The sequence below is a fragment of the Festucalex cinctus genome, chromosome 19, assembly GCF_051991245.1.
Source record: "Festucalex cinctus isolate MCC-2025b chromosome 19, RoL_Fcin_1.0, whole genome shotgun sequence".
Taxonomy (NCBI): Eukaryota; Metazoa; Chordata; class Actinopteri; order Syngnathiformes; family Syngnathidae; genus Festucalex; species Festucalex cinctus.
This window is the reverse complement of record NC_135429.1, coordinates 2416300-2433830: the sequence shown is the minus strand read 5'-3', so window position 1 is coordinate 2433830 and position 17531 is coordinate 2416300. Positions and strand designations below refer to the sequence as shown.

General features: G+C 40.9%; 1 protein-coding gene across 1 annotated transcript in view; it reads right to left on the bottom strand.

Annotated features, from left to right (window-relative positions):
• Positions 1-17531, bottom strand: part of sdc3 (syndecan 3) — a 44033-nt gene that overhangs the window by 2796 nt on the left and 23706 nt on the right. Inside the window, exons 2-4 of the mRNA XM_077507119.1 lie at positions 10008-10098; positions 6289-7079; positions 3306-3507 (exon numbers count right to left, since the gene is read on the bottom strand). Coding sequence (XP_077363245.1) covers positions 3306-3507; positions 6289-7079; positions 10008-10098 — 1084 coding nt within the window. The remainder of the gene's footprint in view (positions 1-3305; positions 3508-6288; positions 7080-10007; positions 10099-17531) is intronic.

Genomic DNA, 17531 nt, shown 5'->3' with positions numbered 1-17531 from the left:
AGACAGGAAGTTGAAATGGTTTCTGGAAGTGTCATGGCCGCCTGGCCCAATATTTTTGCGCATTGTCATTCGATAACCAAAAATTTTTTGGTGTCTTTTCACACTTCTTGTTCAAAAACTTTTCAATTTCTTTCGAAATGTTTTTATCCAATTTTCAAATACGGTCACACATCTTTTCCTAACAATTTTGGCAATAATAATAAATAAAATAAAATAAATAAATAAATAATAATCACAAAATAATTATAATAAATGTTATTTAATTAGAATAAATATTTTATATGTATTATATTATTTTCACACACATTATTATTATATAGTATTATAATAAATAATAATCACGTACAAAATAATAATCACAATTATTTTGGCAATAATTGAAATCCTGATTATTCAAATCATTATTTATTTTTCGGTACAAAACAAGAAAATGTTCAAAATATATAAATACTCAAACCAATTAAAATATAGAAACACTATAATTATGTAATTTTTTTGACCAAACAAAATTTATAATAATATCTATTTATTTATTTATTTATTTATGTTGGCAAAAACTTGAAGATAAAGTGCTACTTGTGCACTTTATTTTTTGGTAGAAAACAAGAAAATGTTTAAACATAAAAAAAAAAATAAAAAAAAATGAAGACAAATAAAATTCTTTGAAACACTATAAATATGCAAGTTACCTTCGGATGAAACAAAATAGTTATTTTAAAAATTAAAAAAGGTGCAAACATTTAAATTTAAACAACTAAAAAATAGTATTAATCTTTTTTTGCTTTTTTTTCACATTTATGCTGATTTTGTAATTGTGGTGTGCGATAATTGAAATTGTAATTGAATTTTGATTAATTGCACAACCAGGTGACCCAATACTTCAGTTTATTTCACCTTACTGTCCCAATTTTTTTTTTGTCCATATTCACTTCCTGTCCTGATATTTGGGTCCATTTTTACTTCCTGCTCTAATATTTTGTTCCAGTTTCATTTTCTGTCTCAATATTTTTGTCCATTCTCTCAACAAGTCCAAATATTTTGGTCAATTTTTTACTTCCTGTGTGTAATGATTATTATATGCTTCCTGTAGGAATGATGGCCACGTGTCCCAATACTTTTGTCCATTTTAACTCCATCTCAATATTTTTTGGTCTATTTTGACTTCACGTCCCAATACTTTTGTCCATCAAATATTTCAATCAATCAATTTTCACTGCCTGTCTCATTTTTTTGTGTTCATTCAGGAAGTGAAAATGACTCCCAAATATATATTGACAGCTAGTGAAAATCAGCAAAAGTATTGGGACACATGCTCATCATACCTCTACGGCAAGTGACAATGGACAAAAACGTTGGGGCCCGAAGTGAAAACGGAGCAAAATGCGACGTAGCCAGAACCGTTTGCAGCCTTGTGGGAACACTTGACGGCATGTGATGGACTAACGTGTGCTCATCTAATAGCTGAGGAAACGACGTTAAACTAATTGGTTCCAAAAAAAAAAAAAAAAAAGAGAGAAAAGACTCTTTGTCTGGAACTTTTGCTTGGGCTCAGCACGTGGCTGATGTTTGTTGCAGCTGGGCCCGTCAGCCTTATTTTTTTTTTTTTATAAACAGACAATAAAAGATTTGTTAACGAGGGCGGACTTCTACAAGCACAGGATAGGAGGACTGCTAAGCTTTGTATTCCTAACAAGCACAAGGACACACGCACACGCATGGGCTAGTCTAGCCTCAAGTCTGTTGCCTCCTGCTTTTTACCGGTGACCAGGAAATCAGCAAAAACCACAGCCAGCAGTCCACCAATCAGAATGGCTGCAAGAGACATAAAAAGGTCAGACCAGTTGGAATCTCCTCGGCTACGCTCGAGTCGAAACCTCTTTGGGAGACGACGGAGGAGGGCCGACACGGGTGGGAAGTGGAAAATGGGGAGCTTTCAAGCTGCGCGTTTCGTTCCAATGGAGGTCACTGTTCTTCAAATTGGATTCCAATCGATAATCTTTATTAGATGTACAACGGGGGGAAGCGTATTCAATTAAATGACATTTCATGGGGAATCGGCACATTTTGCTGCCATACTCGGCCCACACGCAACAGCAAAAATTGGCATTCTTTACTATTTAGCTTCAATCATTTGTCTAGCTAGCATACATGGGTCCAAAATGGCAGCAATTGGACAAAAAAACTTGAAGACGACGTGGTCTACACATGATAGACATCGACCAAATCACATGTTGCTCCATGAAACTGGATTTAAGGGCTGAATTTTTCAACGAGTTTGTCTTTGAAGGGCACCAGGAAATGAATGACTTGTTTGTGGGTCTAGTCCTGAGAGACGTGCTGACAAAAATTCATGTTGCTAAATGAAACTGGCTTCAGGGACTGAATTTTTTTTAACTAGTTTGTCTTTAAAGGACACCAGGAAATTAGCAAAATGGTCCCTAACATGGCTGCACAAAACCCCCAAAACGGCCAACTACATGTGACTTTACAGGCATGGTTCTTGAGACTTTTTTGTGGGTCTACTCTTCACAGACGTGCTGACTAAATTTCATGTTGCTCAGTGAAACTGGCTTCAGGGGCTGAAATTTTTTTAACTCGTTTGTCTTTAAAGGACACCAGGAAATTGGCAAAATGGTCCTAACATGGCTGCGCAAAACCCCCAAAACGGCCAACTACATGTGACTTTACAGGCATGGTTCTTGAGACTTTTTTGTGGGTCTACTCATGATAGATGTGCTGACCAAAATTCATGTTGCTAAATGAAACTGGCTTCAGGGGCTGAATTTTTTTTAACTAGTTTGTCTTTAAAGGACACCAAGAAATTAGCTAAATGGTCCCTAACATGGCTGCACAAAACCCCCAAAACGGCCAACTACATGTGACTTTACAGGCATGGTTCTTGAGACTTTTTTGTGGGTCTACTCTTCACAGACGTGCTGACTAAATTTCATGTTGCTCAGTGAAACTGGCTTCAGGGGCTGAATTTTTTTTAACTAGTTTGTCTTTAAAGGACACCAAGAAATTAGCAAAATGGTCCCTAACATGGCTGCACAAAACCCCCAAAACGGCCAACTACATGTGACTTTACAGGCATGGTTCTTGAGACTTTTTTGTGGGTCTACTCCTCACAGACGCGCTGACCAAATTTCACGTTGCTGCGTGAAGCTGGCTTCAGGGGCTGAATTTTCAAAAAGTTTTAACACCGGAGAAGTGAACGCAAACGGCGCCACTCGATGAAAACGGGCTAAATTGCTTCCAGGTGCTTCCAAGGCCCAAAAAAAAAAAAAAAAAGAGACAAGACCAACCTATCAAGACTTCCTTCCTCTCCAGGATGTTCTTCTGCGGCAGCTGCGCGGCCGAGCTGCCGCCGTCCACCGTGTTGCCGGCCAGGTCGGGATCCTCGGGCGCCGCGCCGCGGCCCAGGTCGTTGCGCTGGTCGTCGCGGATCTCGAAGTCCCCGCTGGGGCCGACGGCGGCCAGCTCGTTGTTGCCCTCCTCCGCGCGTGCCTGCGTGGGGACAGGAAGTGGACTTTAGGACCTTTCCACCGGGAACAACGAGTCCCTTTGTGTTCCCCATCGGTGGAAAGTTATTCCATATTTCCAAACTTAAACAAATACAGTCGAGTCTGTCAAGTATTAAAAGGCGGTCGGAAAAGCGTATGGCCTTGCACTCATATTATTTTCCTGGAGACTCCTCGAAATTATCATCCAACTTTGTGCTTATTGACATAGGCAAGAAAATCCTGACAGTTTAGCATCTGTCTAATATCATTATGATTGGGACTTTTTTTTTTTTTTTGGGTGAATTCCCTTCCCTTTTAACAGTTAGTAGGTACATCAAAACAAAATGGCTGACTTCCTGTTCAATTTCGGCCTTTTTCTTTGTTTTGTTTTTCTCTACTTTCTGAATCAAAATGGTTCTCAACCTTTTTTCAGTGACATATTTCCTATGAAATATTTTTTTTGAGCCAAGTACACCCTAACCAGCGCAAAGCATTTCTGAATGAAGAAAACTAAATAATAATAATAATGATAATAATAATAATAATGATAATAATGAAACCAAGTGCAATTTCTTTTGTCTCTTGAACCATTTGGAAAAAAAAAAGAACTATAATTAAAAAATAATAATAATTTAATTATTTAAAAAAAATATTATCAACCTAAAGTGTCATCTTTTGGGATCATAGTAAAGAAAAAACTGAATTTTAAATAACGCTTTCAAGCGATTGACAGGTGATTCTCGGTGGCATGTGACAAGTTGGGTCAAACCATTCTGGTATGGGGGAGATGCTGTTTTTTTTTTTTATGACACTAAAATTAAATAGCCTACTGAATATAGAAAAAAATATTTTATGAACATATATTTTAGAAATATAAAAACAATAAAATATAATAATAATGATGATAAAATCTAATAAAAAACTTTAACTATACTTTTAAAATATATTTTAAAATCTCACATACCCCCTTGAATGTCTTCCCGTGCTGCTCTAAATCATAATGAAAGTTTTTACCAATCAACACAAAATCAGGCCAATCTGAGCAGGATGTACGAAACAAAGTCAGCCATCTTGCTTTCAAATGGACAAAATTCCCGCTTTCATACTGGCGAATTCCCTCAAACGAGCTTCAGTTCTCCTAAATTGCAAAACATTTGAGCGTCGCTTTTCTGATTATTTTCGAGGATTCACCGGGAGAAAAAAAAAAAAAAAAAAAAAAAAGAGTGGGCGCTCGCTCGCTCGCTGACGGCTGCTCGCAGCTTTTTAATGTTGTTTGTCGCCATTCCAGATTGGAATGGCAAAATAAAAACGCCTTTGTTCTATTAATGTAACGTTCTTGCAAAGGCGGTTCTTGACAACAAAGACATTTTGCATTACACTCACGCCCACCCCACACGCAGAATCCCATTTATAAAGGATCGCAAAAAAAAAAAAAAAAAAAAAATCAATCATGTTTGATGCCTCTCACAAGCGTGTGCATCTCGTTATCTCTGGCACCAAGATCCGTTTTGTGGTGATGGAAGAAGTGACTTTTGTTGGAGAGCTTCAGTGGTGAACACAAAAGGTGCCAGTGTGTGTGTGCGTTTATGCGCGCGTGTGCACTTTTTTGGCCGCGACGACCGCGCACAGCTGGCGGATTTGGGTAATGACAGAGAAGCGTACACATGAAAGTATATCCTGAAATATATACAAGGATATATTTGAGGCCTTCCGGGAGCAGCCCAGGCCTGAATGATCTCAATTTGTTGCTCCTTGAAGGAACTTGTGTTTATTTATTCACTTTCGCTCAGACTTTTTTTTTTTTTTTTTTTTTTTTTTAATAGTTGCATCTGTTAAAATTCGAAGAAGTCTATTTTTAAAAGGCCACTTTTTTTTTTTCGCAGGGTAAGCGCTCAGATGTTTGACCTCCACTTAAGTTTAAAGGTCGACACAACTCTAAGACTCTTTACATTGTTACTAAATCTAATCTGGATCAGAGCCAGGTTAAATTTGGTTTACATGCATTTATTTCAGATAAATGTCCCTCCCCCCCTTCTTTTTCCAGGAAGGATTTTGCATTTAATTTGGTTCATCTTCAACGGATGTCATCAAAAATGTGCAAAAAAATTGCATGAATTTTTTGGGGTGTTTTTGAACCCCCCTCATGAATGGAAATTTGCATTTAAAAAGTGTGCGTCCACATATCAAGACAATTAATTTGGGGTGGTTTATATACAGTATATATTTTTTTTCAATAACTAAAAAAATGTTTTTATTCGGATTTTGAATGGTAACATCAAATATTCAGAAACAAAATTACAGGGAAAATTCTTGTTTTTTTTTGTATTACAAGGTATGTTCATAAATATATATTATTTACGTAGACAATTTGGGGTGCTGTTATCAAATATTCATATTTGAAAATATTACTTGTCGGTAATAACGGTAAATTTTTAATCTGGATAATTTTAGATGATATCATCAAATATTTTGACCAAAAATTAAATATAAAAATCTAAAAAATATTATAGTTAATGTGTGTATAATAATATTTTCATAAAACCCTGAAGAAAAAAAATAACTAAAACAAATTGTCTATTTAAAAAAATAGCCATGAAAAATATTTATTGAAAAATTGTATCAGAATATTATAATTTAAACGAAGAATAACAAAACATAACCTGAGGGGAATTAAATGATTTATCAAAAATTGTCGAAGGGAACTGGTACATAAAATAAAAAACAGTAACTTGTGCTGATAAAGCCAAAAATTGATGAAGCATGTTTTGCATTTTTGGGCTCTCACCTGCGTGGTCGTTGGCTGTTGTGGGCGTGTGCTTCTCTCCGTGGGCACCCTGAGCGTGGTGGTCGCCACGGGAACCCGGGGCCTGAAGGGGAACCTGGTCTTGACGGTGGTGGTGGTGGGAGGCTGGGCGCTGGTGGTGGGCTCCTCCGTGGTGGACGCGTCCTCCTCCGTGGTGACGTCCACGTCCAACGCAGGGTAGACAGACGTGGGCTCCGGCGACAGGTAAACGTCCTCTTCTTCTTCTTCTTCCTGGGTGGGCGTTACGGTGGTCACCTCCACGACGGGAGCCGATGATTTCGGGGCGGCGGTGGTCTGGGCAGCGGCGGCGGCCTGTATGCGCTCCAGCTCCCGCTCCCTCTCCCTCTCTCGTTGCCGCTCTCGCTCCCGTTCTCTCTCCCGCTCCCGTTCCCGCTCCCTCTCCCGTTGCCGTTCCATCTCTCGAACCCGCTCCCGCTCGCGTTCCCGCTCTCGCTCCCTCTCCTGCTGCTTCTCCTTCTCCAACTCCAGTTCCCAGAAGGCGCCGCTCTCCCCGTCTGTTTCCGTCGGCAGGAGGGTGGTGGCGGCGGAGGAGGCGGCGGTGGAGGCGGCGGTGGTGGCGGCGGTGGTGGCGGCGGCGGTGGTGGTGGTGGCGGCCACGGTGATGGCGACGGCGGGGTCTGGGTCGGCGCTGGGCTCGGCCGCTGGTGCGGCCGAGGGTGCGGGGCTGGTGGCCTGGGTGGTGGACTGGGGGATGGGGTCCTCTGTGGTGAAGGTTACGGACACTGACGTTGGCCTCACACTGATGTCGGGAACTGAAAAAAGGAAGAAAAAATAAATAAATAAATAGATATTTGAATGTAACTTTATTGAACAGAGAGAACTTTATTGATGAGAGGTAGAGTGGAACATTCAAATGTATTGAAAAGGCAGCAATAATAAAAGCAGGAAGTTAAATTTAGAATACAACATATTGAAAAGGAGAGTGACAAATTCAAATATTGCTTTATTGAGATGGAAGAGCATAACATTTTAGGTAACTTTATTGGTAAGTAAGGTGGCAATATATTCGAATGTAACTCGTACAAAAGTTTATTGACAACTTAGGCAGATAGAAGAAGTGTGTAAAAACAAACAAAACTTTATTGAAAAGGAGAGTGGGATATTCAAATAAAACTTTATTGAGAAGATAAGATAAAAATGTAACCTTGTTGGAAAAGGAGAGTAGGACATTCCAATGTACTGTTTTTTTAAAAAGAGGGGGTCATTTGAATGTAACTTTATTGAGAAGCAGAGCACAACATTTTTAGGTGGGATATTCAAATGTAAACTATTACAAAAGTTATGAGGGAGCATGTCACTTGAATGAGATTTTACTTTTACAACTTTATTTACAACTTGGGCAGGTAAAAGAAGCGTGTACAAACAAACAAAACTTTATTGAAAAGGAGAGTGCGACATTTGAATGTAACTTGGGAAGGACATTTAAATAGAACTTTATTCAAAAGAGAGGTGGACTATTGAAAATAACTTTATGTAAAAGTAGTGAGAAGTCAAGGGGGACATTTGAATGAAACTTTATTGACACGAAGCAGAGCCGGCTGCTCGAAATGAACTTTATTGAACAGGCAGGATGTGAAATTTGAATGCGTTTTGCTCATTTCCTAGCACATATTTTCCCCCTTGTCTTTCGCAGTACTATAAAAATTGAGCAAAGACTAAATAAACACGCACACTAATGTTATCTCAGCCGGTCCACAGCTTTGTCATAATCCACTGTCGACAGTTTCCCGCGATGACTGAGGCATGAAGTACAAGTGCGGCAACGCCACGAGGCAGAGTGCGGCGGGAAAGGCGCTTTTGAGTATTAAACAAGTGCAGAGAGGAGATTAATTTTCCCCGCGTACCTTTCATTGCGTTTGAGCGGCGCTTGAAAGGGGAGCAAATTGAATGTGGGCTCACAAAAGGCATGCGGGCAGCAGAGGATATTACAAAAATGGACTCCGACAATGGAGACCCTGTCAAAAACCAAGACGAGGCGAAGCCGCTGCCGGACTGATCCGTATCATCACCGGTGGAGTTGAAGCAATTTTCCAGGCGGCTGTTTCCACTGCCGCCGCTCTCATTACCTCCACCAAAGGAGGCTCTGTTTTTAGTTGAGTGCGTTTCCATTTGTTGGCACACGGACAATACGCAAAAACTGCTAAGCCGATTATGCGGAGGCATCTAGTATGAAGCTTTTATTCATCATTGTGGAAACTCAAATTTCAAACATGCCTCAACACTTCGGTCAGGACATAAACTGTGCAAACTTCCACTGAGGCTTTATTAAACTGCCACGTAAGATTAAGTTTATTAACTCATTTGCTCAAAGAAAAACGAATAAATACGCGCTCGTGTCGCAAAGACGTACGTTTTGTTTTTTTTATGCTAGAGCATACAGAAAGTTTTGATGCAGCCTCTCAACTGCAAAGAAAGGTTTGAAGAAATGGTAGTTATTACACAACTGGCCAGCAGATGGCTGAAGAGTAAAGGAGATCAACCAGGACCATGTAGAAAAAAAGGTCAATGACTCACAATTCTTAATAGATTTTTGAATAATGATGAAACTTTGCTATATTCTAATGCTAATTGCTGCAAAATGCAAACAGATATACTTTTTTTTCCCTAATGAAAGAAGAGACTTTAATCTTTCTTTTGATAGGTTCCATGTTTTTCTAGCAATAGAACACAATATTCTGTGGGCCTTGCAAAAATCAGTCAAAATCCATTCAAACAGGGAGTGAATGGGGTTGCGAAATGTGAAAATGGCAGCGAGTGAATGAGTTAAATACTGTTTCCAGGGCATCGTTTACATTGCAATCTGGATCAGATCTGGATTCAACTTTCTGACATAATTTTTGCTGTCGTTTTGATTTGATTTCTTACTTGCATGACTGAAAACTTTGCAGTTTAAAATACATCATTGCAGCAAGTTTGCTTTGCACTTTAGCGCCCCCACTGGACCGGAGGACAACATTAGTGAGTATAACTTTCAACTAATTTAAATTATACATTTTATTGCTTGTTATATATGTAATATTTTAACTAATCAATAAAATTCAACTTATGAGGTTTTTTTTTTGGATAGTTTATTTATTTACAATTAGCCGTTTGTTTTTTGTAGCTGGCTGTAATTCATTCTTCAACTTCTTTAGACAGCAAATCAACAAATCCAGGATCTCAGCTGGTAGTCAACTACTCTGTTATTTATTTATTTTATTTTTTTTGAGTGATGTATTCCTCGCGCCCAAGAACGAAACTATCTCCTCTGCGTTCCATTCATGACGAGCGTCGCATGCTAGTAGCGCAGATCAGAACATCAGGCCCAATTACGGCAATGCGCTTTAGACTAAGCGGCTAATTCCGACGCACGCCAGACAAATGCCAACATGCCGTGCGCCAGATAGGTGCGCGCGATGGTCTAATCTGCGTGGACTTTAATCTGATTAGCGCAAATAAGATCTCGGGGAGGGTGGTCCGGTTTTGCCAGGGCGTGTCCGTGTTTGCAGTAATTGTGCCTTGAAAGCGTTTTTTTTTTTGTGTGTGTGTGTGTCGTGTTGGGACGCCGTGTGTTGCAAGGGGGACGGGCGAGTGGTTCGCGCAGGTCTCGGGGGTCAGTAGATTGAAAGGCGGCAGCTGGCGGTGGAAACACACACACACACACACACACACATGTGTGCACAGCGCACACACACACTTACATCCGGAGCCGGATCCCGAGTAGAGGTCCTCGTCGTCGTAGAAGTCGTCCGCCGTCGAGCCTTCGTCATCCACGGGCGACCACGTCTGTCCCTGATGACAGAAAAGCAAAAAAAAACCAACGTGATCGGATGGTTTGCGAGACGTCAGAGCCGCTAAGTCTTACAACGCAAATGCTCACTTGTCAGCCTGATTTATGCATTTTTTTTTTTTCTTTAAATCAAATCAAGAAAAAAAAAAAAAAAAGCAGAAAAAAGGATCACAGAGAAGCGGTGTTGTGATCTCACGGGATGACCGCAGGGCAGGCTAATAGCTCGCCGTTTACAAAACGTACAATGAGCAAAAATATTTGTTGTCGTCCAACATTTTGGCTTGCAGTAAAAAGGATTTACTTCAGTTTTTTTTTCCTTACTTTTTTTTGTGACGAGAAAAGATTTGAGATCAGAAGAGCTATCGAATAGAAATGAAAGATTTGGCTTTGTTTGTAATTGATTACGCTGGAGAGAATTGCAAACTTGCAAACAAAGAATTAGCAGTTCGTTAGAAAAGTGCGCGTTCGTGATTGTGAGAAAAAGACGACAAATGCTGTGCAAAAAAAAAGCTGCTGATCTTCAAGTCATGTGATGAATCCATTTTTTTTTTTTAGTTTATTTTGACGTTTTAGGGGTCACAAAAGTAAAATATGTTCGTGTCAACGTTCTGCTTGACACATTCACAAAAAAAAAAAAAAATGTTTTGCATGTGTAAATTGCCTCGCATCTGGCGATTGGATCTGTATCACGATTCGATTTGATACCGATTCATTTTTGAGTCGATTATTTTACGAATTTTTTTTTTTCCAACTCAAATTTAGGATGATAATGTATTGAACCGAAACGTCAAACAGCTTGCAATCTATTTCATGTTTGAACAGCATTCTAATCAAATATTCAGGCTTCATGTTCCATTAATATAACATTCTTCCATGCTTAAAGCGTTCACCCTAATCCTAAGTAAATTTTTTGTTGACGACTTCCATCAAAAATTGATGTTTAAAGGGATACTTGACTTATTGAGCCATTTTCAGCAGTAAAATGTTAATATTTTGTCTTTAACATTAATTAATGTTTCATGTACAATTATTTTTCTACTTGCTGTCGACTGATTATGACATCATCTGTGCTAAGGAAGTAGGTGACGACCAATCATGGCTCAGTTTGCTGACCAAACCCAGAAAACAGGTGAACCATGATTACTTCCTCAACACAGGTGATGTCGACATCAGTCGACAGCAAGTGGAAAAATTACTTTTTATAGGTATTCTACATGAAAAATAACAAAGTTATCAAATTCATTCGAGATAAAATATTAATTTTTTCACTGCTGAAAATTGTTCAATGAGTCAAGTATCCCTTTAAATATTGATTCTGCCGCATATTGAATCGATACAGGAATTGTGTGCCGTAATATCGCAATATATTGCAGAATCGATTTTTCCTTACTGAGGAACAGCAAGAAGTCCACTTTTTTTTTTTGGATAGGATCAGTCAAAAACAAAAATAAAAAAAATAAAAATAAAAAAAGGATCAGTCAAAAATGCTCATAGCTGTTCCATTCTACACCCTCGACTGTTCGACAGCCAATCACAGAGCACATACAGACAAGCAACCAATCAGTGAACATGTTTTTGAAACGGGCGTGAACCAACATAAGCGCAAAAGGACGGCCGGAGTTGAGATTCAAACTTTAAATTGAGCATCGCGAGGCTTTTAATGATGTAGAAAAAAAAAAAAAACGAGGATGAGTTAGAAAAGTGTTTTTATTGCTGATGACGCACTGCAGTGTTGTCACTTAAAATGGCCTATTTACACACACAAACTTTCGGGTAGTTTATTTGCTAATTAGCTGGAAAAAAAAAGTGAAAAGGAAGAAAAAAGAAAAAGAAAAAAAAACGCTGTGCGTTTTGCTGGAGGTGCTGGAAAACTCAATCGTATGTGACCAAAGCGCACTTTTTTTTTTTTATCTCCCCGGCAAATCTAAATCTTTCCCCGGGAGGGGGGGGAGTCGTTGGCAGTGTTGGTGAGGGGGGGGGGGGCGCCCCAGCTAGCTTGTGTGATGCTAATTGTGCAAGCATGAAAATGGAGGAGAAGCTCCTCCCCCACCCGCCGCTTCCAGACGCAGGAAACCCGATGCCTTTAAAAGCCAATAAAGTCATAATGGAAGATGGAAACCCGAGCGCCCCCGCACTCCGTCGCGGCGGGGGCGCACCTTGTTGGGAAGAGGCGCGCTTGTTTTGTGTGTGAGCGTGAGAGAGTCCCAGACATCACATGGTGTCTGTTTTTTTTATTTTTTATTTTTTTAAATTATTATGACCTATATAGGTTATTGATGCTAATTTGTGTCCACAAAATAAACTGATTAAAAATAAAAATAAACTAAAGTGACGTTAAATTTAATTTGTACTACGACTAGGCTCGTAAATTAATTTCCTTTTTAAAAAAATACATTTTCTACCTATTTTAATCAAGAAAAAAATAGGACTGTATTGAAAAAAAAAAAGAAAAAAAGAATGTAAACAAATACACAATGTAGCATTCGTGTATTAAATGTGTGCCATAAAAGGGCGTGGCCTTGTCATTGATGTCAGGAGCTGGAATCTGATTGGATGGTTGGTCTGAATGTGAGTTTCTATGTGCGAGATGTGACTTACAGCAGTACCGTGAGAGGGTTCGTATTTTATATTTATTATTTTTTATTTAGTTTTTTTCCCTCCATGTCATGTTGGGAGCTCTTGTTACATTCTGAGGTTGGATCCCAAAAGTGCAGACACAAATACGATTTTACCTCTTTATTCGCATAACATCGAGGGGCGCAGAACAACTTGACTAAGACGAGAAACAACGAGAATGCATCGAGAATCACGAGACGCCAAGCCCCCTTGGACTGCGGAGATGCCCAGAGGAACAGAGGTAATAATCCGACAAACACGCCCTTCTCGGTTTGGCTTTAATAGACAGTCAATTGATCGGATTGGCTGTGGCTAGACATGTGGGGAAACAGGACTGACATGGAATTATCTGATTGGCTGTTGACCGAGTAAAGGATTAAAGATTCTTGACATCACGTAGCGCCTGACATCACATAGTGTTTTTTCCAGTTGAAACCAGATGATCAGTTCAAAACTTGACCCAAACTTAACCCTGGCATGACCCACTCATGAGAGCTCTATATGTTAGTGTGAAAGTACTACAAAAAAAAAAAAAATGCTAACACTGTGCATGTGTGCGTGCCATCCAAGGATTTCACAATGAAGGCCGTTGCTATGGGCAACCTTTGCCTTTCCCAGAGAACGCCATCGTTTTTGGGGGTGAGATGCGGGGCTAGGGGCTAACTCCTCGCAAAAGGTGTTGCGTAACATCAAAACGACCTCAAAATCAGCTCGACATCCCCCCGCCCAACACAGTGCATCCCCCTTACTCGCCCGACTTTCCTTTCATCTGCCTTATCGAGACCCAGCGTGGCTTTGAAAAACACACGCTTAAATAAAACCCTCCCCCCCTCCCATGGCCAGACCCCTCGAGGCAGGTCCAGAAGTCACCCCCGGCACCCTCCCTTTTTTTCTTTTTTTTTAATACACACATCTAAATCCAGGCCATACGGCGGCTGAGAGTCTCCCTCGTCTATTTTCAGAGTTGTATGCAGACTGTGTGTTTAAACGTGTGCACCCCCCACCCCACCCCCGTACGCGCACACTGAAAAGCACGATGTCATCACACTGTGTCCCAGCATGTTCAATTTATGAGCTGATATTGTGGTGTAAATTCACAGTGGGCCAGAGAGCAATGCGTCACTGCATCTAATTACAACGTGTGCGTGCGTGCGTGTGTGTGTTGCACTGGCTCTAATGACAGGTTTTGATTGTGGTGAGTGTGTGTGTGTGTGTGTTTTTTTTTTGTGCCCCCCCCGAGCTGAGTGGGACCAAGCCGCGCTGCATTTTGGCGAGCTATAAACAGCCCCGCGCCGCATAGCTAACCGACCGCAACGAGACGCCACCGGCTCTCCCACACCGCGCCGATAAAACCCAAAAGAGGGGGCGGGGGGCACGTGTTGTGGGGGGGGGGGGGGGGGGGGGGGGGGGGGGGGCGCACAGGCTGCCCTCGATTTCGCTAGCCGTCGCCACCGCTCGCAAAAAAAAAAAAAAAGACGACAATCTGCCTGGCCGGCCTGCTTCGTAGCATTGCAAAGACGCGGAGACGGTTTCCACCGCGGGAGTCACGGAAAACCGGTACTCTCACGGGACACTTCATTAGGTACAGCAAAAATTCATAGACACGCGGCGTCTGCATAATTCTGCATGATGGGGTGGTTATGAGTCATGTATTATTCACACAGAAAGTGTTGAAAATGTTACTAGGAAAGCAGATTTGTGGATGAGCGCCAGAAGTGGACGGCTTATTCGTTAGTGGAGGGGAAAAAAAACAAAAACGTTTTTAACTCATTTACTCCCAATAACGTATAAATACGTTTTTTTAATGTTCTGAGTGTCCCAAAGATGTATTTATACGTTTTTATGGGGTTTTTTTTATGCTAGAGCATACAGAAGGCTTTGATGCAGCCTCTCAACTGCAAAGAACGGTTGCAGAAATGGTAGTTATTACACAAACGGCCAGCAGGTGGCAGCAGAGCAAAGGAGATCAACCAGGGCCATGGAGAAAAAAAAAGCTCAATGACTTACAATTTTAAATAGATTTGTGAAAACTGATGAAACTTAGCTCTCTTCTAATGCTAATTGCTGCAAAACGGAAACAGATAGAAACATACTTTTTTATTTCCTGATGAAAGAAGAGACTTTAATCTTTCTTTTGATAGCTTCCATGCTTTTACAGCAATAGAACACAATATTCTGTGGGCCTTGCAAAATCAGTCAAAATCCAGTAAAACAGCCGGGAGAGAACGGGATTGCGAAATGTGAAAATGGCTGCCAGTGAAAGAGTTAATTGGAGTGAACCGAAATGCACCGAGCGTCAAATTGGATGTTTTTATTAAACTGTGCCTCACTATAAAAAAAAAAAAAAAAAAAAAAGAAGCAAGGAAAACAATCTTGTAATTCAAACTTGGCAGATGTGATCGGGTTTTCTACTCGTTTGCGGGAGCCAACTGATCTCCCGACAAATTTTCCAAAGAACCAATCACTTTGTTGACAAGTTTGTCGAACTACCAACCAAGTCATCTTCTGTTGGCAAGTACACCAAAACAATCGACATTAACTGACACACTCACTCGTTGAACCCCCCCCCGGTTCTGTCCACAAGTTCAACAAACACAAATATGACAAACAATCCATCTCCTGCCGGCTGACCAGTTCACCAAACAACATCTGAAACCTTCGGCGTTGCCGTATCCGTTCCGCACCGCATCCGTTCCGCACCGCAGACTTGAATGAGTTCTATTCTTGCGTTGTCCGCACGGAAAACGCACCACGTCCGTTTCGCAGTGTTACCATGCTTGACGGGAACAATGTCCGAAAACTTCTGTTTTGCTGACAATCGTTTGAAGTGAGTGAGTGAGACGTCTTTTCATGACTTCTGTAGCAGCAGACAGCGACAAGCCCACAAGTTCAGATTCTGAACCTTGTTCTTCCTGACCAAAAATAGAGAAAAAACAAAACAAAACAAAAAAACGGGAGCTACAATCCAGTGAAGTGCGTGCAAACAAAAAGCAACGCAAATCGCTGTTTTTTTGAAGCGCCTGCGCTCTCCGACGTGGTGCGTTAAAGCACAGGTGCGTCCTCCGAGGCGTTGGCGATGCGATGTGGAGCGGCACGACCTCGCCGCCGCCGCCGGCCGCGTGTGACGTCTCATTTTACACAAACGCGAGCGCCGTCATGTTGTGGGAAGGCCGACATCCTACTCGTGACTCAATTGATTCAAGTTCTGAGGCTGCCTGACAGTGTTTGTTTGTGTTAGCGTTTACAGCGCATTATGTACAATTTGAATGGCTTCTAATGTAAAGACCATTTTTGTTGTTGTTGTTGTTGTTGAAACTGAGTCGGCTTCTGTTCGTCTTCCTTGTGTTTGACTTCAAATACGTTTCTCAGTAACCAGAGAGGCTGCCAGGCCAACACACACACACACACACCCCCACACACACACATATACACGCCGCAACGTACAAATCGTTAATTGCCCCTGTTTTTTTTTGTTTTTTTTTTAATGTGGGAGATGTTATCCGATCGTTCTCATCTCTCAAACTGCGGGGGCGACATTTGAATTGCGACGCCATCTGCGACGCGCCTTCCGCGTCGCTAAACTGAGGGACAGACGTTGCAGGGGTGTGGGGGATAAATACAATTAAGGACACCCGGGTCACGCTTTTTTTCCATCCATATGTCGCCCTGTTGCGCGAACGGATCGAGAGGAGAACGTTCAAAGACAAATATATGAACGACATCTGCGGCGATAATCAAGGTGAAAGGGTCTGTTGTCATTCAAAGCTTGCGCAAGAGTGGCGGAAAAACACTTAGCCTAATGAAACGCGTCACATTTTCATGTTAGCAACGATCATAAATAACAGCAAGAACTTTCGCCTACGTCACAGTTTCACATTTGATGGCAACGTCCTCCGCTCACGCTGACCAAACCGCAAATTAGCCATCTGTCAAGTTTACGTGGTTTGAATTTGCTCGCAATTGGAAGTCATCCGTTAGGAGTAGTTAGCCTTTGAAGGACGCATTGAAAAATGTTCTCCAATCGACCCCAATGGTGTATTCCTTTGGAAGACTTTTTTTTTGAGTGTCTACTCTTGATAAACACGTCTACCAAATTTCACACTGCTCACTGATATTGGCTGTATTGGTCTTCAAACATCGGCCAAAACAATCGACCAATTGGCCCAAATGGCTGATTATTTTCCCCTTAAAACATTCTCATCAAAGAAACCAGACGTTTCCGACGCTGTGAAAGTATCCTGATGCACCATTTTGTTTGCATAGCATTAGCAACTAGCAAGTATGTATAGCGTATGTTATTCTTGTTGTCCCTAAAGCTGTTTAATGACACCTCAGTTGGAGTTAACTGTAAAACTAAACACACGACGATAAGAACGACATCCACTGTACATTTAAGTACAAAACAAGCTTCGATTTTAAAACATCGCTAGTCTAGCGCTAACGCTAAAAGTAAAGGGAAGATCCCATTCAAATGCTAAATGGAAGTTAGCATCAACTTTGGAAGTGTTTTTCCTACAAATAACGAATATTCCCACACAAATGCTGTGAGAACAATTTTAAACATTAAATCCAGCTTCGTTTTTAAAACATCGCTAGCCTAGCGCTAACACTAAATGTAAAGGGAAGATCCCATTCAAATGCTAACAGTAAGTTAGCATCAACTTTGGAAGTGGTTTTCCTACAAATAACGAATATTCACACACAAATGCTGTGGGAACAATTTTAAACATTAAATCCAGCTTCGTTTTTAAAACATCGCTAGCCTAGCGCTAACACTAAATGTAAAGGGAAGATCCCATTCAAATGCTAACAGTAAGTT